The following is a 24,919-nucleotide window of genomic DNA, read 5'->3' on the forward strand; positions in this document are numbered from 1 at the left end:
ATTTGACTTCTTAAAGTAGTGTTTTTGTTGTCAGTGGATAGTGATATCGTTATTTGCTATTAATTTAAAATAAAATAGAGTTTAATAAGTCTAGTTGATATGTTTATATTAGAGGTAATCTAATCAATTACTATTATAACAATACTGATAAAAACGCGTAATATTTCAAACTTAATATATGTATATTAGAATAAGATAAATTAAATATTTTTTTTTCTTCTGAATAGGTTAGATAAGGTTTACAAATTCATTTGTCAAATTTTGTATAATTTAATAAAATATATTTATTACAGTATTTCCCATCGTACATTTTAAATGATATGGTATTCTTTTTTAAAAAAATTAGAACTGAAGAAGATTAATGAAGGAGATTAGTGAAAAAAAAGAATAATTAGAATAAATGCAATTTTGATGTTAAGTTGAATACAAACATACAGTTTTAGCTGTATTTAAAATTGTATTTAAAACCATTTTCGAATTGTTGTGTATGTTACTGTGACATTAGAAAAGTCGATTTATGTTACTATTGGAAACAATATTTTTCATAATTGCATTATTTTTATCATGTGAGCTACAAAATGTATTAATTTTGATGCGATTCTTTTAATATTTGTCTCTAAGATTAAGATTGTTTTTATTAGAAGTTGATATAGAATATAGAATATATATATACTCATATGTGCAAAAACATTTATTCTTTTAAGTAGGCCATGGAAAAGTGGTTTTGTATTTTACAATATGAAGTTTAAAATACATCGAAATTATTAAGTCTTATATAATCTTTATATATGATTGTCATACAAAAAAGTCTTTAAATAATAAAATAATCATTAATAAGTAATAGTGTAGTCTGATGTATCACTATTTATCCATTTTTTATTATATACTGCCAAAAGTAAAAAAATTAATGCCTAATGTATGTAATTTGTTATACAAGTATATTGTCTAACCTGAAATATATAAAGAAGGAAAATAGATGTATTATTGTTTTGTATTAAATTTTATAGTTTTAAAATGCACAACTTATAATATACTATAATTATATTTTTATGATGTAAAATGCATTTCATATGCTTCTTAAGGAATACTATGTTGTCAAACATACGTATTCTACAAAAACAAAGCTATAAATATGTTACACAAATGACTGTAAGAGATGCATTAAATGCAGCTCTTGACGAAGAATTAGCACGAGACGAAAATGTATTTATTTTGGGAGAAGAAGTTGCACAATATGATGGTGCTTATAAAGTAACAAGAGGTCTTTGGAAAAAATATGGTGACAAAAGATTAATTGATACACCTATAACAGAAGCTGGATTTTGTGGTTTAGCCATTGGAGCAGCACTTGCTGGTCTAAGACCAATATGTGAACTTATGACATTTAATTTTTCAATGCAAGCTATTGATCGAATAGTAAATGCTGCTGCTAAAAGTCTTTACATGTCTGCAGGAAGATATCCTGTACCTATTGTATTTCGTGGTCCAAATGGTAATGCTAAAGGTTTAGCAGCACAACATTCTCAATGTTTTGGAGGATGGTACATGAGCATACCTGGTTTAAAAGTTATGTCACCAACAACTTGTGAAGATTATAGGGGTAGTTTAAAAGCTGCTGTTCGAGATCCTGATCCTGTTGTAATATTAGAAAGTGAAGTTTTATATAATGTTCAATTTCCTGTATCAGATGAAGCTATGGATAAAGATTTTGTTATACCCATTGGTAAAGCTAAAATTGAAAAACCTGGTAAAGATATTACTTTAACTGCACATGGTCAAGCTACCTTGTATACAATGCAAGCAGCAGAAATTCTGGCAGGAGAAGGGATAGAAGCAGAAGTGATTAATTTACGTTCTCTGAGACCAATAGATTGGGATACAATTTTTAAATCTGTTACAAAAACCCACAGACTTATGAGTGTTGAATTAGGTTGGCCTATATGTGGAGTAGGCTCTGAGATTGTGGCAACAATAATGGAAAACCCAATATTTTTCCAACTTGATGCACCAGCAGTCCGTTGCACTGGTATTGATGTACCTATGCCATATGCAGAAAATATCGAATATGAATGTACACCAAAAGATCATCATATTGTAGATTATGCTAAAAAAGTTTGTGGTGTAAAAATATAACTCTGCTACATGTCTGAAAAAAATTGTATAATTTTTTTATATGATAAAATTTTTTTGTATAATAAAATATATTTATAGTAATGAGCCAAAGCTGAAAAAGTATATACAAATGCAATAGTATTGCATTTATATAGAATTGAATATGCAGAATAAAATCATACTTTTGTAATCTTAAAAATGAATTTAAAATAAACACATGTATGTTATGTCTTTAAAAATTATATTCTTATTTAATGACTCTTAGTTATTAGGGTACTGATAGCAGGTGAATAATTGCATTACTAAGTTGAATTTTAAAAAATTCTTGTATCGTGTAGCTTACTAAAAAAAAAAAAAAAAAAATGATTCATTTGAAAATTGCAATATGTATGTGTCTAATGCTGATTTCAGAATATTTAAATTCGATGCTGTACTGATGGCCTTCAGGATATTGAATATTGAAATATGTTGGTGATCATACTGATTGCTGTACAAATGAAGTTCATTTATAACTTGGCTTCTTAGGTAGGTCATATTTATAACAATATTACAATATTATAATTAAACAGGAAATAATTTTAATTAAAAATGTAATTTTTATATTTGGTAGTTTATAAATTAGTATATTGAAAACTAATGTAATAAAAATAAAGAAAAATAAGGGAAAATATTTGATAAATAGGAAATATATAATAAATTATGAGAATTAGAAGAAGGTCATTAACATAATGTAATTTAAATATCTGTTTTTAGCCACACACTCTTATAATATAACAATTATGAGTTTGAGAGAAAGGAATACGTTACATAATACGTTTGGAATCTTTCTGTCTACATACCGTAAGAGAATGCCTATCAGAGAAATTAATTTATATTGACAACTGGAAAAGAATTTAAATTGAATTTTAATAGAAGAAGTATAATTAATGCAATATTAAATCAAAATATTGCTATGTGCTGTAATAGAATGTATGAACCACGAAGGAAAGTTTTTTGGTTTGCAATAATTAGTAGGATAATAGTTTTAAGTTTACAATTCTTTTTTAATTTTATATGTCCTGATCACAATGCAGATGCATTTAAAGCTCCTACTGATAATTCTGAACAAATTTCATTATATGACAGTATAGTAACATTTCTATTTAGTGGTCTTGCACGATGGGATGGTGAATACTTTTTGCATATTGCAAAATATGGTTATACGTATGAGAACACATTGGCCTTCTATCCATTGTATCCTATGTTACTTCGGATTATTTCTGTTCCTATAAGAAAAATATTCTTTGTATTAAATGTTCATAGTTCTATACTTATTACAGCTATGTTAGTTAATACTATATGTTTTGTAAAATCTGCTGTTATATTTTATGATCTTAGTAAGGCAGTGTTAAAATCAACAAGTGTAGCTTATAAAGCAGCAATATTGTACTGCATAAACCCAGCTACCATATTCTTTTCAGCTGTTTATTCAGAATCTTTATTTGCGTACTTATCGTATTACAGTATGTTAAGATCCATTAAATTAGATCCATATGTATCTTTTCCAGTAGGTTTATCCATTCTTACAAGATCTAATGGAATGATTAATATTGGTTTCCCTATATATTATCAATTGCAAAATTTGTTACATACTTATACAGAAAAAAATGTAAACTTTTCATTAAAAACACTTCGTCAATTTATTTCTAAAATAGGTACATTAAAAATATTTTGTCTAATGTTTAATACAATAATTATATCAATAATTCCATTTATTTTGTTACAAACATATAATTATCTTATGTTTTGTACTCCTAATTTAAATCTAGCATTTATTCCTGAACATATTACTAATTTTAGTAAAGTTAACAATTTAGTGTTGCCTGGTAATAGTAATGTAGAATGGTGCCATTCAAAAATTCCAATGGCATATTCTTACATACAAAAAAGATATTGGAATATAGGATTTCTGAATTACTATGAAATAAAACAAATACCAAACTTTATTTTAGCATTTCCAATATTGTATATTATGATTAGATGTATAAAAGAATATTTTTTTGAACATAAAAAGTATTTTTATACATTGGGATTTATTAAAGTTATTGGAAATAATGTAGAAACTGAAAGAAAAAAGTATCCAACTGAAATGTTAGTATTTGTTATTCATGGTTTATTTTTAACTATCTTCTGTATTCTATTTGTGCACATTCAAGTAAGCACCCGTTTAATAAGTTCAGCAAGTCCATTGATATATTGGTATTGTGCTTTGTCAATGTGTTATTTATGTCCTAATAATGATAATGATTTATATGATGATAAGGAAAATGTATTTTCCAAGTGGAAAGTATTCTTTTTAACAAAGAAGAAATATACTTTGAAGGATAAACTTATATTTTCCTATTTTATAGGATATGGAGTTGTAGGTTGTTTTATGTTCTCAAACTTTTTACCATGGACATAATTTTATATATGCACATATTGTAAAAAGATTATATAGTTAATTTATAAACTTACAATGAATGTATATACAAAAAATGTAAAATGTCACTATATGAAAGATATTGCTTCATTCTATAATGAAATATAAGATTTAATGTATATTATATTATCAAATAAATACTTTATTTAACATGAGATTTTTTATGTTTAAGAATTTCAATTGGTGTTAAGTATAATATTTGTGCACAATCAGGACATTCATATGCTTGTGCATTAGGTTTACGTTTAATATTGTCATGTTTTTCAACATCTTTTATATCTGTTTTAACACAGGATTGTTGGTGTTGTAATTTTTCTATGCTTGTTAGAATTGCTTGCATGTTACAATTTGAACAATGCCATTCTGTTGCTAAAATTTCTGTAGAAAGTTGATCACTCCATTCAGTTTCTTTCACACTAAAAAGAAATTATACTTTTTGGTTACTTTATATTATTCTGTTTTGTTATAAAAATATATTATTAATTTACCAATTATATGTAATAGTGTTTGTTACGTGAACTCCTCCTTTAATTGAGTTGGGTATTACTACAAAATCTGATTGAAAAGGGTTTGGATCTATCAATATACTGTTTTCACCACATCCCACATATATTGTTTTAAGATCAGCCGGTAAAAGCCGTTTTAGTGTATATGGAACAGTTGTATGCATATATTCAATTAAATCCTGAGTAAGTGTGTACTCAAATTCGCTGAAATCCTGATTTTCATCATTGCTGGTACTTGAATCTGTAAAATATTTATGTATTATTTTTAGAATATAATATGGAAATTACAACATAAATACATTTATAATATTACATATTAACTTAATATTTTTTACATGTTTTATTCAATACCTTGTAATTGTTGATTTAATAAGAAATCCCATTTATGTCGTAATTTGGTAGCTTTCATCAGCAAAATCTGACCACTATCAGGTATAGGAAATTTTAATTCTAACCAGGAATCACATATTATTCTATAAAAAATAAACAGATATTAATTCAATAAAGATTTTTTCTTCAATTTCATTATATATAATATGTACATACATTGAAAATGTACTATTTGTGTCGATTTCACGTGTAAATAAAAGTAATGTTTGTGCAGCAGGCATTCTAAGCGTATTTACTAGATAAGGTTTTGTTGTCTCCAAAAGAGATCTGTTAAATTAATATATGATCAATCAAAGTAGAAGTTTTCATATGCTATCTTAAAATATTATTAAAAGAACTTACAAATATGTTAATATTGTATGTTTTGGACTAACGGCAGTTTTACTTTTAAAACCTGGTATTGATACAATATCAGCTTCCTCCAATTGCAATACTTGGGGATGATTTCCAAAGAAACTCATTGGGTGTAAAGCAATATATGGTTTTGCTTTTGTATGAAACAGTTGCTCGTTTGTTGTCTGCAAAAGTTCATATTATGTAACGACGAATAATTAATTTATTTTAAATATATACGATAATATTATTACCTTACAATAATTAAATTCATCAGCACATGCAAATTGTGGATATAAACCACTACAGAGTATTAATTTTAACATTGTTAAATCTTTATAGCTACATGCAGTGGCTGCTGTTAATAGATTTTGCACTTGATTTGGATCATTTTTCATTCGAAATTCGATATCTTTTATGTCAATTTCACCATCATCATGATCATTATCTTCTAATTGAATATCAAATGATTCTAGTTTTAATTGTTTTCGCTTTCTAGGTTCACTTTGTTTGTAGGTTCTTTTTAATGATTTTAAAAGTTTAAGCTCTCCATGTCTTATAGCACGTTCTGCACTGGACATAGAAGAATTTGGTTCTGGGAGACTCCTCAGTAATTTGCAATCCTGTTAGTTAGAAGCAATTAATTTTTAAATAAAGTTTGATAAGCTAATATTAGAAAATTAATAATTTACCTGAAGTAATTCCTTAAACTGTGTTCTCAATTTTGTCATTTCATAAAATCTCTGTTCCTCTAAACCTCTTCTTTTGCACCATTTTCTACTACTGTTACCACTACCTCTGGATTCTTGAGAACTTTGTTGTTTTACTTCTAACCATTCTCTAAATGCATTTAGTAATGTTATTGGATCACCATGATCAGATTCCAATTTTTTCCTAGATGTCTTCAGAATTATTTTTCAAGATTATTGTTTTTTATATGTAAAAAATGTATAAATTACATTTTATTACCTCGCATTCTGAATCCCTATATGCTCTATTTGTAAATGGTGTTTGTATGCTTAAGGCAGCAGCTAATGACAAGACTGGTTCTACTTGGTGAAAAATAGAACCCATTATTAACATTTTCCCTATTGTTATATCAACAGGTAAGCGTGCAAGTGTTTTTCCAATACATGTTATTTTTTCATTATCCGTTAGCGCACCCTGTAAATTGGAAATATTACTTTATTTATATTAATCATACTCGCGTGTATAGATTATTATGTGACTTATATAAGTATATTAACATGTTCTTTCAAAGATAATATAGAATTTTCAATGTTTTCTGGTGAAGGTGGTTCTATGAATGGAAATTTTCGCGCATCTGGTAGTCCCATTGCAATCATTTGTAGAAGTAAGGAATCTAAAGGTACACGTTGTAATTCAGGAGTTGAGTATTTTTCCAAAGACATATATTCTTCTTCAGAGTATAGTCTATAAAAAAATTGTTTGATTTAAGATCTTAGTACATTAAATCATGAGAATATTACGAAATATATATTCTAGTTTAATAATTGACTATGATACCTATAACATACTCCAGGTCCAGTTCTACCAGCTCTTCCTTTCCGTTGTTCTGCGCTAGCTTTGCTAATCCAAAATTCTTTGAGTCGTTGCATTTTGCATGATGGATCATAACTCATTTCTTTTACTTTCCCACTGTCAGCAACAAATCTTATTCCATCTATAGTAATAGAAGTTTCAGCAATGTTAGTAGATACAATACACTTTCTCACTCCTTCAGGAGCAAAATCAAATACCTTTAAAAAAGAAAATAAGACATCAGTTCTATCAGGATTATAAACATTAATTTTTTAAAGCAAACATGTAAAAATTTTACTTTATCTTGCTCACTAATAGCTAGGGTGCTGTGAAGTGCTAAGATAATCCAATTATTTTTTTTTTGACTATATTCTTTTGCTGCATCTACAACTGCAGTAATTTCACTCATTCCACTTAAAAATATTAATAAATCGCCTTTTTCTTCAGCTGAAAATATCAATTATTACTATGATACAAGTGACTAATTTTTTTTATAAGAAAGTAAAATCTTCTACCTGGATATTTTTGATCAATCATTTGCATTATTTGTATATAAGGACTTGGATTGAATCTATCATTTTTATATCGAATATCTTCTATAGTAACAGGCCTGTACAATAACTGAATAGGATACAACCTTCCAGGAACCTACAAATTAGTTAATTACATACTATCATAATATCATTTTTAATGCATTTGTCAGTTAAATGATTATAAATATACCTGTATTACTTTAACATTTTCCTTTGAAAAATAATTATTAAAAAGTTCAATATTAATCGTAGCAGACATAAGTACTAATTTTAGATCTTGCCTTTGATTAATAATACATTTCATAATACCAAGAAGAAAATCTCCATGTAGGTGACGTTCATGCACTTCATCCAAAACAATTACATCATAAGGTAATAATTCAAATTCTCCAGATAACTATGGAAAACATACAATATATCAGATATATATTACAATTACAACATTTAACATGTAAACTATATGCTAGACATTTATTATAGTCTTATTGTTACCTGTCTTAACAAAAGACCTTCTGTTATAAATGTAATTTTGGTATTTTGATTTCTTTGCTTTTCAAAACGAATTTGGTAACCAACATCATTGCAGTTTTCTGTTAATGTTTCAAAAGCAACACGTTTTGCTAAAGATATACAAGCTATTCTTCTTGGTTGTGTACAAGCTATAAAAAGTATTTTTTTAGTATAACATAATATTTCTTGAAAAATTATAGTTTGTTCAATATAATATTTATAATCTTAAATATAAGACTTATATTGTATGTACCAATTTTTTGAAAACCTGCTGCATATAAGTATTGAGGCACTTGAGTGGATTTTCCACAACCAGTATCACCAGCTATTATAACTACCTGTTCCTGTTTTATTGTTTCAATAATTTCATGTTTATATTGATAAACTGGTAGATTTACTTGTGATTTCCTGAGTTTTTTTAACTTGGCAAATTTTTCTTTTTGCTTAAAGTCTAAATATAAAATAATTATGTTCTGAAACTTCAATAAGCGTTCTTTTGTTAATGCTTTAACTGGCATTACACGTGCAAATAATTCATTAAAATTATAACTTAATTTGAAATTTATGCAATGTAATTTGTGGTATGTTTCTGGCACACCGATGGTATTTAGTGAAAAATTAGGTAAAATATCTGGTGTTCTTAGTTTTTTCTGTACAGTTTCATATTTATTAACAAATCTCCAAAAATCATCAGTATCCTGGATTACATTTAAATTTCCTGAGAATATTTTATTCAATTCATGCTTATATTTATTAAAATAAAAGTCTTCGGTATTCTTATTAGTGATTTCTTGAGAAAAATCACTTTTTTGGTCTAAAATCCTTTTTTTATCATAATCTGTACTGTATGGTAATTTTGAATCGTATTTACTTTTCTTTTGTTCATCATCATATTGATATTTACGCCTAAATTTATTATTATATTTGTATCGTGAACTCATATTTTAATTAAGAAAAGCAGCGTTTTAAATTGTCTCATGTAACATAACCTTAGCAGTATGTTTATAATATTTCATTATATTTGTGATACCAGTTAATATTAATTGTACTTATTATTTATTACAGCTTTACTAGTGGCAACTTTTTATACAAATGTAGGCTATGTCGATTTTTATTTGATTTTTTATATTACAAAATATTTACATAGTCGACTCTCTTAGAAGATAGAACTTAGGTTTTAAAACACAATCTACATTTTTCTATGAAACACTTCCTCTTTACAGCTCATATTTTTTGTTTTATTGTCTGAGCGAAGTTTGTTTAAATTAATATATTTACATTTTTTTATGATTTAGCAATTTTTTATCTAATTGTCTCAGAGAAAGCCACTGGTTCATTGCATTCATTATATTGATATTTAACACTTGTCGGTAATAATACGAAATCAATACTAATAAATTTAATCCTTTAATTATCTTAATTTTTTTTCTTAAAATTAAGTTATATAAATATAAGAAATCAAAAGCATATACATAAATACATATAATTTAAATAGTATTTTCAGTACTTCTCTTGTATTAAAAACTTTTGAAAAATTAAACTTTTTTTGTTTCAATTTCTAAAACATCGATGATTTTGATTGCAAATGTGATTGTTATGTAATACTATTAATTACGTTTTTAATATTTATATAATCAAATAAATGTTCATAATCCTTTCTAACGGGTCGTCGAAAATTGATTAAATAATAAATTGTATTTATTTTAAAATATTAACGTGTAAAGGAAAATATCTTTGCAAATATATTTAGTATTATAAGGATACGAAAAAATATGTGATGTAATAGTATAAAAATCGAAAGTATTTATTTTAATTAGTCATAATTTAGTATTAAAAGAATATAAATATAATTATATATATACATATTATACAAGGTAGTAATATCATAATCTTATATAGAAGTAGTATTTATGTCGTACGTTTACAAAATAATGTTCAAAAATAGTTCTCATTTTATAAATATACATTTGTGCTAAAATAACATAATTATATACTTATTGAAGAGCGTATTTTTATACTTTCGCTATTTAAAGAAACCATTCTGGGTAGTTAAATAAAGAATGTAAGAATATATCGCAGAAGGTTATCAATATCAAATAAAACTGTGATCGCTGCCGTCTCCACCTATGGATCGCTTCCGGCCAGTGTTACTTTACGCGTTCTCTATGCTGCGTCATTTATCATTGACGGCCGTTGAATCTCGATACCACGGTATACCACGGTAGTTAGTGACAGATAATAACGAAGTCACGGGTCTCGATACGATGACCATTTTCAGACGCGAGAATCATCGAATTTTCCCGATAATCAATTTTCGAGAGAGAGGAACTCGTGATCGCGTTCGTATCTCTCGAGTCGGTTGACCTTATCACGCTTGCCAGATTAGCGTCAATCGTTTTGATGAGTGTTGCTGCCAGTGTCAGTCAGCAGTGAACATATTCCGTGCATCGTCTGGAAAATGATGGTCACCGTGGTCCAGGCGAAGCTCGCGTCGATGATCATCATCGGCGTTGGCAGCTTTGTCGTTGGTGTTGCACCGGTGTGTTTTGTTTCACGCGTGAGATATCTTCAACAGAAGCTCTTTCTCTCTTGCACACTGTGTTTTGGTGGTGGCGTTCTGTTCGCAACTTCTATTCTGCACATGTTACCGGAAACACGGGAATCTATGCCTAAACACGCAGAACTACTTTTTTCATGCGGATTTCTTCTCTTGTATCTTATAGACGAATGTGTCCATTATTTTTGGGGCAGTGAAGACCAGCATGTTCCGCAGGAACATCGTCACGAAAACTCGAACTGGAATAATGGAAACCAGGCGTACGTATATAACTAAATGCACGATTCTGTTTAATATATCGTGATAATAAAAGATTACTTGTTTAAGAAAAGGATTCTGGAGTATTCTATTGGAGTATTCTATAGCGATACGATGATTAATGGCACTTTCATATCGGAATGGAGTTTTTTATATTTAGTTGTAGTGTTGCAACTATGAATTATGTTTACAAGCACTATTTCAAGTTGCTGACATGTCATTTAGAACGTAAAAATTAATGGACAATAGACCGATACACAGAGTAATAGACCACAAATTGAAGATTTTATATGTCATTTCTTTTTATATGGTTGTTTCTTGTTATTCAGAAAATTAATTTTGATTTTACTTTTCTAGAGTACATATACATATACCTATAACAGTATATTGATATAGTATGTATATATTTACATTGATAAATATTAATATATTAGTACACATATAACATCGTATATAATTCTACGTTAAATAATGTGAAGAGTTTCTTAATCAAGTTTACGAAAGTTTATCAATTAATAGATAAAATTTGTTATCTGCTACCTTACAAACTATCTTTTGTCTCATCTACTTAACTTTCATTCTTTTCCAAAAATGAAGGTTTTAATATACTTGTCAACAGTGACGTTTAATATTTTAGCAATTTTATCTACTGCAGAATAATAGCAGTTTATTTTAACCGGTTTATAAGATTTCTATTTCTAAAATGGCAACTTACATTTAACTTTTGTATTTAACTAGTTGATTATTTAGTCTGCAGCTTGAATGAATCAGCCAGTAGTAGGTAATCCTATGTTTAATCCTAGATCGTCTAATAATATACTCTGTGTCTTTGTAAATAACTGATAATGGAAGAGGAGCAGGAAAGTGGTGAGAAGTAGAAATGATATGTTCTTGCGCTTGTCTTCTGATAACTGTGTAATTCTTTTGTTATTTTAATATTATTGGTCGCTTTGGTGTGAAAAATCGGCATAATCTTTGTATGCGGAAAATCGAACGTTAATACGAAGATTGAACATTAAATCAGAAAGATTGATTTATCATTTGATTATCATTGCGATAGGTTGGGTATATATATGTGGATAAATCGAAATGGGTTTAAAATTGGTATGGATCATTTTTTACATTTTTGTAATAATATATATATATATATATATATATATATATATATATATCATAAACAGCAATTTTGCTTTTTTTCATAATTAAATGAATTACAATAAAATAAATACGAATTTTCTATCAAAATGCGTATGTATACTTTCTTTTTGTATTCGATGAGATCAATTGAACTACTTTGATATGGTACTAATCAAATGCAATACAATTAAAAGATATTAACACGAGATTATCTTTCATTACTGATACCGTCTGTTTTTTTCCAAGCTTGATATAAGAATCGTTTGCACGAAGACTAAACTGATTTTACGTCGACAGATTGGCTCGCCGCTTTAAAATTCATCTTGGGAGATATTAATGTTCCAAATATTATTTAACTACGAATTTAACTAAAGAATGTCCACGATGTTACAAGATATAATTACGGTAAAATGAATATAAACGTGGCTCAGAATACCGTGGCCATAGTCTGCTGGTATAAAACGAAATTCACACAGCGTATAAAACGTCTCGAGCTGTTATATCTTTTCTAGCAATGATAGATTGAATTAGCAGCTGGGATCAATTGAAATTTCATTTGTGCTAGTTGCATCAAAGTCGACTGATGAACCGGCCATTCGTACGTAAAGTGAAAGTCAATTGTGAAAATGGATTTGTGGATTTACAGGGAGCGATGCCGGAGTCACTCGCATCAAGTGAGCTATAACACGGGTACGCGGACTGTCAGAGGCGTCCCCAATGCCAACTTTAATACGTCTTATCAGACGGGTCTAGACGGAAACGGAATGATCAGCAACTGGGAACGCGAAGGTTACGGAGCGGTACAATATACACCGACCGCGCCACGTCATTATAACAACGAAGAGACGTTTTTATGCCATGGCAATCATTCAGAGCCGTGCTCAGATTCCAATACCAACATCATGGGACTTTTATTGGCGCTCACGGTCCATGCTGTCCTCGAAGGACTGGCGGTTGGCCTGCAAAAGGCTACGTCCGAAGTGTGTAATGCTTCCAAATAGTGTAAACGTGATATGGACGATACGATATGGCGATAAATTGAGGATATCTATGCATTTATGGGGAATATCATTTTTGTATAATCTTTGATTACAGGTATTTTTGTTAGTTGGAGCAGTAGCTTCCCATAAGTTCGTCGTTGGATTCTGTTTAGGATTAGAACTAGCCGGAGCTAATAGCACACTTTTTAGGCTCGTACTAGCAATCTTTGTATTCTCCGCTGGATCTGCAGTTGGTATAGGAGTCGGAATGTTAACATTCAAAGTGAGTAAGAAATTTACGTCTGTTTAACTTTGTTCTAATTTACAATCAATATGGTTTTTTGACCTATGCTTAATCCAATTTCATACAAATTATATTTCCTCGTCGTATATCTAAATATTTAATAAAAATCGAAAAAATGATTTAAGAGCTAAGAGTTTAATGAATTTTAATTTTTGAATAATATTAATAATTTAAGTTTAATCGTTCTAATCTCTGAAAAAGACTAATTCGAATTAAAATGATTTAGTTGATTGAAAAATGAACGCAAGAGGGTTAAATCGTAGGAATAGAAAACAGTAATTTGCGTAATGATTTGTGTAGATGCAGAATAAGTGGACAGACGTAGCTGTACCGATTCTTCAAGGTTTAGCAGGTGGAACGTTATTGTACGTAACGGTTAGCGAAATCTTGCCAAGAGAGAGGGCGAGATGGCACAGAAATCTGCGACGATCTGCCGGCGTTTTGCAGCTCTTGTCCGTGATTCTTGGCTTCGTCGTTATTTACCTTTTGAATAACTACGTGGCAACGTGAATTTACAATTCTACTTTTAGCTATTTGATAGAATAAATTGTTCAACAAACGAAATTCAACAGTAGCGTATTAAGAACTACAAGGGAAGAAAAATGTTACGCGAGCTTCTCTGGAATAAATTTACCCGAGAAGCTATCTTTATTCAGGTTTAAATACAAGTTTCACGTACACGGAATATCGTGACGAGAAAGAGATATAAAGAGCTGGAGCAATTGAATGGGGAGAGACAAAAGAGAAAAGATAACGCCCTTTAAAATATTGTATAAAAATAGAATGTTGCAACGAAATCGATAAAATGTTTTAATTCTCGTTTGTTCTATTTTTTTACACGTTCACAGTTTGTTGTTTAAAGAGTATAGAATACAAGTTACAGTACCTGCAGCTTGGATGTTTGCGATGAATTTATGAAAGGATTTTCAGAATTATGTAGGACAGAATTTTTATTTTTTATAAAGTAAAATTACGTGTAGTTTTATTAAGTTGGTGTTTACCAAATATTATAGGCGTGAAATTGAAGTTCATCCGTCAAGTTACCATACAAAACACAATTATTTTTGTATCGCGTATTTCATTAATTTTCATAAAAATGAATCATCAAAATCAACAATAAGTTACATCGTACAAAACAGATAATGAATACAATTAACGAAATAGATTATTAGCATATTCGCTCGTCAATAATCACCTAGTAATTCGTTAATGTTAACGATTACAATCACTTGCGTGAATAAACTCTACCATTACTTTTATTTTTATACGTATACTTCCGCTTTATGTAGCGAGAATGTCTGAGTAAGTGGAAGATCGAGGGGAAAAGTAATAAAACCTATGTCATGAGATCTGCAGCTTCAGCCCATATAATTACATCTACACTACCGTTTATAAATATCAGGACATTTACAGAAACTAAGATAAACATAAAAAGAGATATTTATTTAGAGTTAGCTTATATAAAAATCTAGTCTACGAATCGCCAATCATTTTTAATCATATTCACAAAACTATGATTTTGCGCTGAATTTACAAATTATTAATCTTCGTTTGCATATCAATGGAATCTCACGTAATTCAATATTTAGCCGAGTGGCTTGGGGGTTAACTTACCGCAAGTTACGCCACCGATCAACTCGGCTATCCTTCTCTGACTATGCAACGCGCACCCTAATCTACGTTACAGTAAGCATTTACCATCGCGTTCATTAGCATCAAGTTGTTGCTGATTCCTTGGCAAGATTAGCAGAATCGATTCGATTAACGTGTACGACACGACGAACAACGAACAAGATTTTACGCGATAACAAACGTGACAACGAGAGCTCTGTACATCCAACGAAGCTTTGAACGAATCGAAAGACGTATCTCTGTCATCATCAGACGCAACGACGCGACGCATTGAACGCGAATTGTGAATTATTCGGTCTGTCACCACAGAGATTGGGAAAGTGACGTATCTTTATTAGCATCGTTGTCATTTCCCCTTTCGTCAGAAGCTACCCCATTGACAGAATTTGACTAATCGTTCGTTTTCATCTCTTCTTTTATCCATTTGATCTGTCCCATTTCGTATCTTTTTTTGTTCTTTTTTTTACGCTTGTTTGAAAAGTGCTGTGAAAATATCGTATTATATTCATTTTTATATAATTGATTTTATTTTAAAACATGCAGGTTGCTTTTTTAATACCTTTCTTTTTTACGCTTGTTTGTTTTAATTAATTACTTGCAGCTGTATCATAAGTATCATCGAAGTCACAAGTTGGTTTTATAAATTTTCGAAAACATTAATCTGCTTTAAAAATTGTCTTTCAATTGTAACATAACGGATAATCCACCGTTTAACTATTTCTATGATCTCTGCGAAATATCTGTACTTGCATAAAATACGTATGTATATACATTTCCAGATTGGTATCGAACTTTATCAATATAATCGTTAATAATCATTACGGTGCCAATGAAATTTTAAAACGTAATATATTCGTAAAACGCGTTTACAAATGTTCGAATATTTCCCGTGAATCGCCGCAAGTAAACCGTACGTAGTGTCGTTCGATATCTTCGATAACAACTTCTCTGAGCAAGCGAAAGTTTATCCAAAATTCCCCTTATCGAAAGTATAATCCGCAGGAGAGTAAAACTGTTGGAGGAATTTTCTTGAAACTTCACGAAATCTTTTATGCGGCTCACGTGGAGGGAGCACGAACGTTCTATCGACTTTAAATTCCCTAATAAAGGATCGAAACGCGAGTTCTCGCGATAGCGTGGCAAGCAAGACGATGACAGTGAACTTGATCCGATCTGATATCATCGAGTATCAAGAAACCGTGCTTATCTTTCGCTATAGTGACCCAACTTTCTGCTTCTGCCCGTGAGAGAAATCAATGCATTTTGTCGACGAAGAAATAAACGGAGCTCGTGCATTGAATATATTTGCGATCGGTCGACTCCAAAAACATCGAAGGACCAGCAATTACATGGAAATGAAATTTCGATGTTATCGTCGTTGGTTTTGCTGGGATTTAGTTTGGAGTTTGAAGTGGTCGTTTCGAAGCTTTCACCGATCCTCGTTTGATTCGTCTTGAACGCATTACGGTTCGCTGTTTATTCCCTTCGAGTTCAGCGTTCATGAATTTTGCAACGAGGTGGTGTGATAGAAGATCGAACTTGTTTTAATATAAAAATACTTTTGTGAAATTTCATCGTTTCATTGAAGAAGATAGGCATTACAAAATTACACGGTTACTTGTTGATCATCGTTAACTATTTCTTCTCTTCTTTACTTTTTTATTCCTACGTATTTTTGAAATTTGGTAGGAGAAAGTAGCGTAATGTCGACCAAAGTTAATTCTATTCCATACAGTACAGTACGGTCCCATATTATTTACTTTATTATTAAACATTTTAATTTAAAAATATTATTAAAAATGATTAAAAAATTAATTTAATTAATTTTTGTACATGATCCGAGACATTAAACGTAGAACGTTATTTTTCGGAATAATATCTGGTTTTTCGGATAATTAATTATTCTAGGCCACGTCGTCAGCATTAAAACTAGACATTCGCAACAGGAAATATAAAAGGAATTGCAGGAATGACAGGAAAAAGTTCGTGATATTTCCGATTTATTTATCAGAGGCTTTGATTATGAGATATATATTTAATAAACATTTACCGACTTTCCTTTCATCAGTTCGTGTACATCGCAAAAAAAGCAGATATTTATCGATGCTAATATGGATGAGATTAATGTGTACTCTGGTAAATATTGACCAGCATGAAATACATCGTCCAATGTGTAAATTCTAAATCGGTTTACCCAGTTTCAACTGCGACGTATAATTTTCAACGAATCATTAATAAATATCCATACACGTTAAAAACACATTGCCTAAATACGTTTATCAAAGAGTAGAGATTATTAAACAGTGGTTAATTCAAATTGAAATAGCGAATATTTTGTTTAAAGAAATCGAACTATAATGGACAAAAATTGGAGATGGTAGAAAGTGTATTCGTTTGCTTCGTTGAAGGAAATTCGTTCCTGTTATTAGCTCCTCGATCGAGAACATATTTTACGACAAATAGAAAACGTAGTACTCTCGTTCTACTCTCTTTCCACTTTTCTTTCCTCCCTTTCTTTTTTCTTCGTCGATCGAGGCAATTTCTTGGCCACCGAACGCGTAAAAGAATTCCACAGACTTCTTCCGGTAATAAACCAACTAATAGAAAACTTCATTCCACCAAGGCAGAACGATCGGTGCGATTTAAAATTAGCCGGTCGCTTTTAACTGGAACAAGATAAATCCCTTCCCCGGGCGGAAGTAACGAACGCGATTACGAGAGGGAAGATAAAACGAACCACTTAGGGCACGAATGTATTCCAAGAAAGTGCTGGATTCAAGTAACTCGCTAATGGATTAAATTCTCTGGCGTAATTTCACGTTCTAAACAATCGATGCGCGGGGAAAGATCCCGTCATGGGAAACAGGCCAGCGAGACAGGAAAAGAAAACGTTCAAACCGACTCTATAATCGCGCTGCAATTACCGTCAGGCAGTGGACTCACGAATTTTTCGCGAAAGAACGCCCGTGAAAGGACAGCCCGCCTCCATTTCGTAAATTGCACGACGAATGGAGAACTTCGTGCTTGAAACGCCGACGGATAATTAAGACTTGTTTGTAACTGTTAACGGTCCAGAATAAAAAGTTCTAAAAAAAAAAAAAAAAAGAGGAAGGAAATAAAAAAAGAAAAATTTCGAGAGAAATGATACAACGTTATTTATGCACGTTGCTATTGTTCTTCCCTCGCGGAAATTAATATGGAAGAAACACAGCCGGAAATTCGAAGTCTTTAGGACAAAATGTAAAAGTGCTTTTTGTGCAGTTGTACTTGTTAAGATGTAGAAGGTTTACGCTTGGCCAAGTTCCGTGATAGCCGACGATATATGTTAACCGATGATGTATTTTAAATTCTTAATATCTTACGAACGCTGTGAGAGTAGCTGTGCGTCATCTTCTTGCTCGGTAAGAAGCAAAAATGTGCTTTAAGGACCAGCTAGTTGTGTAAACGTGTTAACGATTTAAGGGTGATTATGATATGATAAGTAGCGATCTAAAATCTTTAAAGGATCTTAATAGTTTAATAGAAGAATCAAGTAAATGTAAAGTTAAGTAGAAATCGTAGAGAAAATTCGAGTTGATATAAGCTCTAAAAGAGCAGTTCATATAAAAGGGTTTTCTACGAGTAATGAAAAGAAAAGTTATATTCTTAATACCTTGTAATTCCTATTTTGATATTGAAATTATTTTCACTTTTTTGATTATATTCAAGTGAAACACCAAGAAGGATATGATTTGTAATATTTTTCTAAAAGATAACAAAATGAAAGCAACTACCTGTAACAAATAAAACAAATTAATATTTCTGTAAAGTATACAGCAAACAGGCTACATGTTAGTATTTAAAAACTTGAATGGTATGATTGTTCGATAAATCTGAAACTTTAATCTGTTATTTCCTATTATTATAGATTGTATTGCCCAATAAAACAATGACGTGCAACCAGATTTGTATTTATAGCAAAACAAAATGGAGAGGAAATGGAAAGCTGCAATTTTTCAAGGTTTTAATAGGAGTTGGGAAAGGTTATGTATATGACTTTCGAGCTTATCCGTTCCATTAACGGCGTTGAAAAGCAGCAATAAAATAAATGGAGCATTGCCCTGCGAGAAACAAATCGGGATTTAGACCTTTTGATGCTTTTCAATTCACACGGGAAAGCTCATTAATTTTATCCGTTTCTCCGGTGACTTTCTCTAGTGAACAATTTGAGCTTGGAAAATATTATTCAAATTCGTACAAATGTTTAAAAACTAATTAAATATTTTAAGATACTATATAAAATTGTTGTTTCTCTTTTTGGTGCTCTTTTACACGAGTTTCTTGCTAAATATTTGGTGCAAATAAACGAATATTTACTTCATGGCTATTTATTCTCCAAACAGAATAATTTCGACAGTTTGTATAATGAAAATAAGTAACGAATATTATTATATTCTGCAAATTATTAATTTATAGCATGATTGTTCCATTAAAAAAGAAAAAAAAGAAATGATTATCTGAACTTAAGAGATATCGTTTATCAATAAAACAAAGCAGAATGTACAATGAAAACTTCGATTAAGGTTGCTTCGATGAACTATAAATATCCTGTGGTTGTATTAAAAAGATACAATAACGAAATTTATTGTTTGTACAGTAGCAACCATAAATGAAATATCGTCCTTTGAAATTGAGCACAGCCAGCAGGCTATCGAACACACACTTCGCGTAATTCATCGTATCATGTGTTGTATCACAATAGCAACACGTATTCACTTTGTAAAAATTGTTAGTAATCAACTTAATAAAATCGCATCAGCTTAACATGTTCACCGAGGATTCAATTTTCATCGAATGCTGCATTGTAAGAGATAATATATTTGAATATAATAGCTATCTGTATATCGTAAAATTTTACCTATGCCTGTTATGAATCATTATACAAATTTTTTCCACATTTTCACGGTTAGTGGTTCACGTCCGAATTGTATTAATTTTCCAGAATAAATCATTCTACATCGAAGGATTATAATTGGACTGTGAATTTTTATGCATTTATATGAAAAGTAAAGGAGTAAAAGTTCGTAAAATGCGAACAATGTGTTCATAAAAATATTAATTCGCATAAAAATCTACAGCCCAATTATGACGAATGTAAATGACTTAGAATATTATTATGTTCGTGGTAAAATGGAATTTCGGCAAATAGAAATCCTCCTATAGCTACATCAATATTTTAATTAAATAACTATATTTTAATATCTACCACCTTAATAATAAAGTTCTTACGTAAATTTACGTAATTCTAAAAGGCAATCACTTGAAAAAAAAATAACGAAAAGAAATTGAGAAATTTCTATCACGCTTCGACTACCTATAACAACAGCTGTCAAAGGAGTGATAGATCTTTAGCTATCGGGATTCATTTTTCATCAGACTTCATTCGAATAATGCGTCACTGGCCCTGGAATATTAATCATTGCTTCTGCAAAATTTTGTAAAGATTTCATGCCTCTTACTGTGTTAACATAATAACTGATTTAAAGTGCTTGATAAAAGTCTAAAGGAACTATCACGTTGTATTTCTTTTTTTTTTTTTAACTATGTCTATAGAGATATTAAGTAGTTTAGTTGTGATTACAACCGAAATGAGATTCTCATCTTATTGTTCGCGCGAGACTTTCGACTTTCCAACGGTACCTTTTTTTTTTATTCGAATCATTAACTCGTTCTCGTGTACGTAATACGATGTCCCAGTAAATATAGCAGATACTGAAGCGTGCACTTCACGAGCCCTTAACTCTTACTTTCTTTCAGCAAAGTTATTGATCAACCTGGCATCGTTTCATTAACTTTAAAAATAACCCTGTGAAAATAAGTATTCAGAGTAACGAAGAGGATCAGAGCACGCACTCTTCTTCCGCTGATCGATTTGTTATATCGTTCCTGAAAAATTAATTTCACGAATCAGGCTATAGGATGTAACTTCTCTCAAGTATAGGTCGAGTTCCGTGAAACTTGCTTCCATTATCTTTCTAATCATCGTGTAATCATTTAGAGTTATTGTGTCTTACAAAATATTATGTTATCCAATATTTTGTAAACAAATGTATTTAACATCAGTAGTATAATTAGTAGTATAATTATAGTTGGTAACTGGTGGTACAAGCGGAAAGAGGATGATTCTACGCGAAAAAAGAAGTCGAAAATATAGAATAAAAATTAAAAAAAAAATTTTTTTTTTTAATTTTTCCATCGAGACAACGATCTACAGTGAGATCCGTTACAACAAGACGTGATAAAGTGCACGCGTACCGAGCGAAAATTCAAAGTCGATTTTCTCGAAAACAAAGCTTCAAACGAAAAATTGTTATTCTATATTTTCGACTACTTTTTTCGCGTAGAATCACCCCCTTTCCGCTTGTACCACCAGTTACCAACCACCCTGTATAATTGACAAAAGTTATTGTAAGTAAGACAATTGACAAAAGTTATTCGCTAGCAAGTATAATTATTTACAAATTTTTGAGCTCGTGACTTTTTTTTCACGAGTTGACATTCTTTAGTGTTTTGTTCAACGTAATCGCAAATTGTCTCTCGGCGATTGTTTCCAAGGTATAAAAAGAATGTGCGAAAAAAGAGGAAACTCTGGTGTTTCTAATGCGAATGTCTAATTTGAACTGAGCTAAACAAAATCATTTTATCATAATTACTGCGTTACAATTTGACTTGCTTGTACGCTATCTTCGCGCGGCCCTTCTTCCCAGTTTTGATTCATAGAAATTAAAAAGTACCTGGATAAGTAACAAGAAATTCGGTTTATTTTTAGATTATTAAGGATCAATGATTAAAATATTCTTTCATTAATCGCGTAGTTGCATGGTGGCGTGGCCTTTCATTGCTCCCAATATCGGGAAATATTTATGGGCATTCATCGGAGTACGAAAGTGATAACCCTCCCTTGAATTTTCTCACGTCTCTCACTTTCGAGAGATATATGCTCTGCCCCCGCTTTAACTCGCCTCTATTTCTATCTATCTCACTTTGTCCCTTTCACATTTCCTCTGATTACCACCTGAATTTCATTCCGTATCCCCTCCCTTCTGCCCACGTGTCCAGTAATCTATTTTATTTACCCGTAAGTGAGAATAATTTCTCCGATGCACGAAGAGTTTGTACGGACGTCTTGAAATTTATAAAAGCGTATTATATCTGTGAAAACCTCAATCAGGGGCTAAGTGGGTGCAAATAACGAAATCTTTATGAAAAAACATAGTTTTCTCCAGAAAGTTATCAAATAATTGTCGATTGGATCGAATAGGAAAATTTGTATACTTTCATTGGGGAATAACGTGAGTCACAGTTTTCGTTTTCTTAATAGAAGAGCGATATTGCGATTAAAATTTGTCGCACAGTCAACCGTACTACAGAAATTGTATTTTTATCTAATTCGGAACTAAATATCCGTTTTTGTCGTCTTCTTGAATGTCCCAGAGATATTATTACATTAATATTATTATGTTTTTACAGAGTATTATTTTCATTCTTTTTATCAATATTTATTTTAACAGTATTATTTTTATTCCCTGTATCTATCTGATATTTTGAAAAGATTTATATTCTTCGACTTTAGTCGTCGCATTGCTTTGAAAGAGGGAAAAGTTAAATAAAATATTTTGAAGAATAGGCATCGTTTGTCTTGATACTTTATACGACATGTAACCAGCTAATATATCAGTAATTTCACTCAAATAAAATAAAAAAAAAAAAAGAAAAGAAAGAGACGTATGTAATTTAAAATCCACAATTCACACGAAGTATTGAAATTCTATTAAGAATAAAAGTTATTTTACAACTGTTTTCATTAAGAATATATTTTCTAAAATAAAAGAATGTTCGTGCATCTTCTTATCGTTTATCCTAGAACTCATTTCATGCAAATAAATAATCTTTTAATAATCGCAACTAACCGCTTCTTATTACTTCGTCAATCTTAATTTTCATTCAACGATTTCTTTTTCCCAAGCGCCGCACAATCTTTTTTCTCACAATTCGTTTTATTCCACCAGCGTTTCTTTCTCTCTCGCCTATATTATCGACCCGGGGTTATTTAATAGGACCCAGTTTCTCGAGCTATTTAGTCCAGGGACGCGACACGTTCGACGAACGGGAAATTGGTCAGCTCGGACCGAAATAATGTTCCTTTCGGCCAGCGAAAGGGCCGTGTGTTGCAGAATTCTATCAATCGAAGTAGAACGACGCGATTAAGGAATGTCGTTGTTGCACACATCTGTACACGAGCTCTGTTTCCGCTGGAGCTCGAATATTTGAGAAGACCATCGTCCATTTGAGAGGATCATCGTTTCCAGCTTTCCGCGCGATATTATCTACTAAAGCTGTGCTTTTTCACAGAAATAAAAAAAAAGAGAAAAATGAAAAAATTCACAGTTGCGCTTGTGTGGTTTACTATCGGTTACGTTTTCCATTCCTGTTTGAGTTTAATCTTTACACTGTTCATAAAAAAAAGGAAGTACAGGAAAGATATATAAATTATGAGTGTGTGCCTCGGAATCGTATTTTCTTTCGATGTTTGAAAATAATGCGACAGAAGAAGGGACAGCATTTTTAAACAAGAATGTGTATTTTATGCTTATGTTACGTTCTAGTAGTTAATATTATTTAAATTGTAATTTAAGAGCAGATTTAAGAGAGAGCAATTTTTATTATGCAATCTTTATCGAATTCTAGCGGTGCAAAGATTTTTACGAATATCTTTAGACGCGAATGTGAAGAACACGATCTTGAGTAATATTGCTATTTATTAATAATGTGATAATATCATATTATATCGTATTATATTAAATAACATAATGACATAAATTCAAGGTTCAAAAGTTTTAGCAATGTAAAATAAAGCTGAGAAGATTGTACCCCTTCACTTGTTTATTTTAGTATTTCTAATCATTTTTAATAGATATAAGTGAACATTCTTAATTAAAATAAATTTTAATCAAAACTTCTAAGATCCAGCTTGTCTTTGGTCTTAAAAAGTCACAATTAAAAAACCTGGGCTCATGAAAGCTCAAGGCCTATAAAGCTCTAATCCCGCTAAGGGACGGATCGCCAGGATTTAACCTCAGAAGCTCAAGGTTTTATGGCTAAAAAAGAAGAGTTTCTTGATTACGTTTGTTGATTAAGACCCCGAATCATCGAGACTCAATACGAAGCATATAATCTACACAGGATAAAACGTTCATATTCTATAAATTGCGAACAGGTCTATAAGATTCAGATAAGATAAAACGAAGAAAAGCAAATTCCTTGAAATGAAATCGGCACTTTAGGAAAAAATTGAAATTTAAAGGAACATAACGCGAGTGGTGACCGAAAAGTGGAGAAAAGAGTTTAAAAGATAAGAAATACAAGAGAACACCGTTATTCTAAAAAATTAATTACATTTAACAAGGACAGGACATGATACTTTACAGATCTATGTACGCATAAACTACAGACGATTGCTTCCAAAGTGGTAAAAAGCGTGAGAGAAAATATCAGATTCGTACAAAATTGTCCGTAGTTTGAATTTACATAACTCGACTAATCCGAAGGAAGCTTCGGACAGATCTCTAGGGTCTCTTATTTACGGTATCGAATTTTCCTCGTGATCGACGTCATCGCATTTCGT

At 30.7% G+C, this 24,919-nt stretch overlaps 2 protein-coding genes across 6 annotated transcripts; one reads left to right on the plus strand and one right to left on the minus strand.

Moving 5' to 3' along the window:
• Positions 1 to 20: 20 nt before the first annotated feature.
• LOC138189848 (pyruvate dehydrogenase E1 component subunit beta, mitochondrial-like) lies at positions 21 to 14,972 on the plus strand. 5 transcript variants are annotated; one of them, XM_069132064.1, is made up of 4 exons: positions 10,505 to 11,204; positions 12,986 to 13,319; positions 13,435 to 13,602; positions 13,924 to 14,972. In XM_069132064.1, the coding sequence occupies exons 1-4, from the start codon at positions 10,846 to 10,848 to the stop codon at positions 14,131 to 14,133; spliced, it is 1,071 nt and encodes a 356-aa protein (XP_068988165.1). In that variant the 5' UTR covers positions 10,505 to 10,845; the 3' UTR covers positions 14,134 to 14,972. The 5 variants fall into 5 exon arrangements, with proteins under 5 accessions (XP_068988160.1, XP_068988164.1, XP_068988163.1 ...); XM_069132059.1 differs by lacking the exons at positions 10,505 to 11,204; positions 12,986 to 13,319; positions 13,435 to 13,602; positions 13,924 to 14,972 and adding exons at positions 21 to 114; positions 2,524 to 2,637; positions 2,866 to 4,579; XM_069132063.1 differs by lacking the exons at positions 10,505 to 11,204; positions 13,435 to 13,602; positions 13,924 to 14,972 and adding exons at positions 180 to 2,398; positions 2,524 to 2,637 and having other exon boundaries at positions 12,986 to 13,019.
• On the minus strand, positions 4,700 to 9,760 carry LOC138189843 (probable ATP-dependent RNA helicase DHX34). Its single transcript, XM_069132046.1, has 15 exons — positions 8,641 to 9,760; positions 8,370 to 8,536; positions 8,068 to 8,274; positions 7,860 to 7,992; positions 7,643 to 7,791; positions 7,330 to 7,562; positions 7,050 to 7,236; positions 6,772 to 6,966; positions 6,495 to 6,704; positions 6,057 to 6,425; positions 5,812 to 5,987; positions 5,626 to 5,736; positions 5,431 to 5,552; positions 5,062 to 5,320; positions 4,700 to 4,989 (listed from the first exon to the last, which is right to left on the minus strand). The coding sequence occupies exons 1-15, from the start codon at positions 9,326 to 9,328 to the stop codon at positions 4,716 to 4,718; spliced, it is 3,480 nt and encodes a 1,159-aa protein (XP_068988147.1). The 5' UTR covers positions 9,329 to 9,760; the 3' UTR covers positions 4,700 to 4,715.
• Positions 14,973 to 24,919: the final 9,947 nt, after the last annotated feature.

The sequence above is a fragment of the Bombus flavifrons genome, chromosome 2 (assembly GCF_040668555.2).
Source record: "Bombus flavifrons isolate JBK064 chromosome 2, iyBomFlav1_principal, whole genome shotgun sequence".
NCBI classification, from domain to species: Eukaryota; Metazoa; Arthropoda; class Insecta; order Hymenoptera; family Apidae; genus Bombus; species Bombus flavifrons.

Coding starts and splice junctions, on each gene's coding strand:
- LOC138189848 (XM_069132059.1), top strand. CDS start 3,065: ATGTGCTGTAATAGAATGTATGAACCACGAAGGAAAGTTTTTTGGTTT.
- LOC138189843 (XM_069132046.1), bottom strand. CDS start 9,328: ATGAGTTCACGATACAAATATAATAATAAATTTAGGCGTAAATATCAA. Junction 7,563..7,642: donor CTATTAGTGAGCAAGATAAA/GTAAAATTTTTA, acceptor TCTTTTTTAAAG/GTATTTGATTTTGCTCCTGA. Junction 4,990..5,061: donor AACACTATTACATATAATTG/GTAAATTAATAA, acceptor ATTTCTTTTTAG/TGTGAAAGAAACTGAATGGA.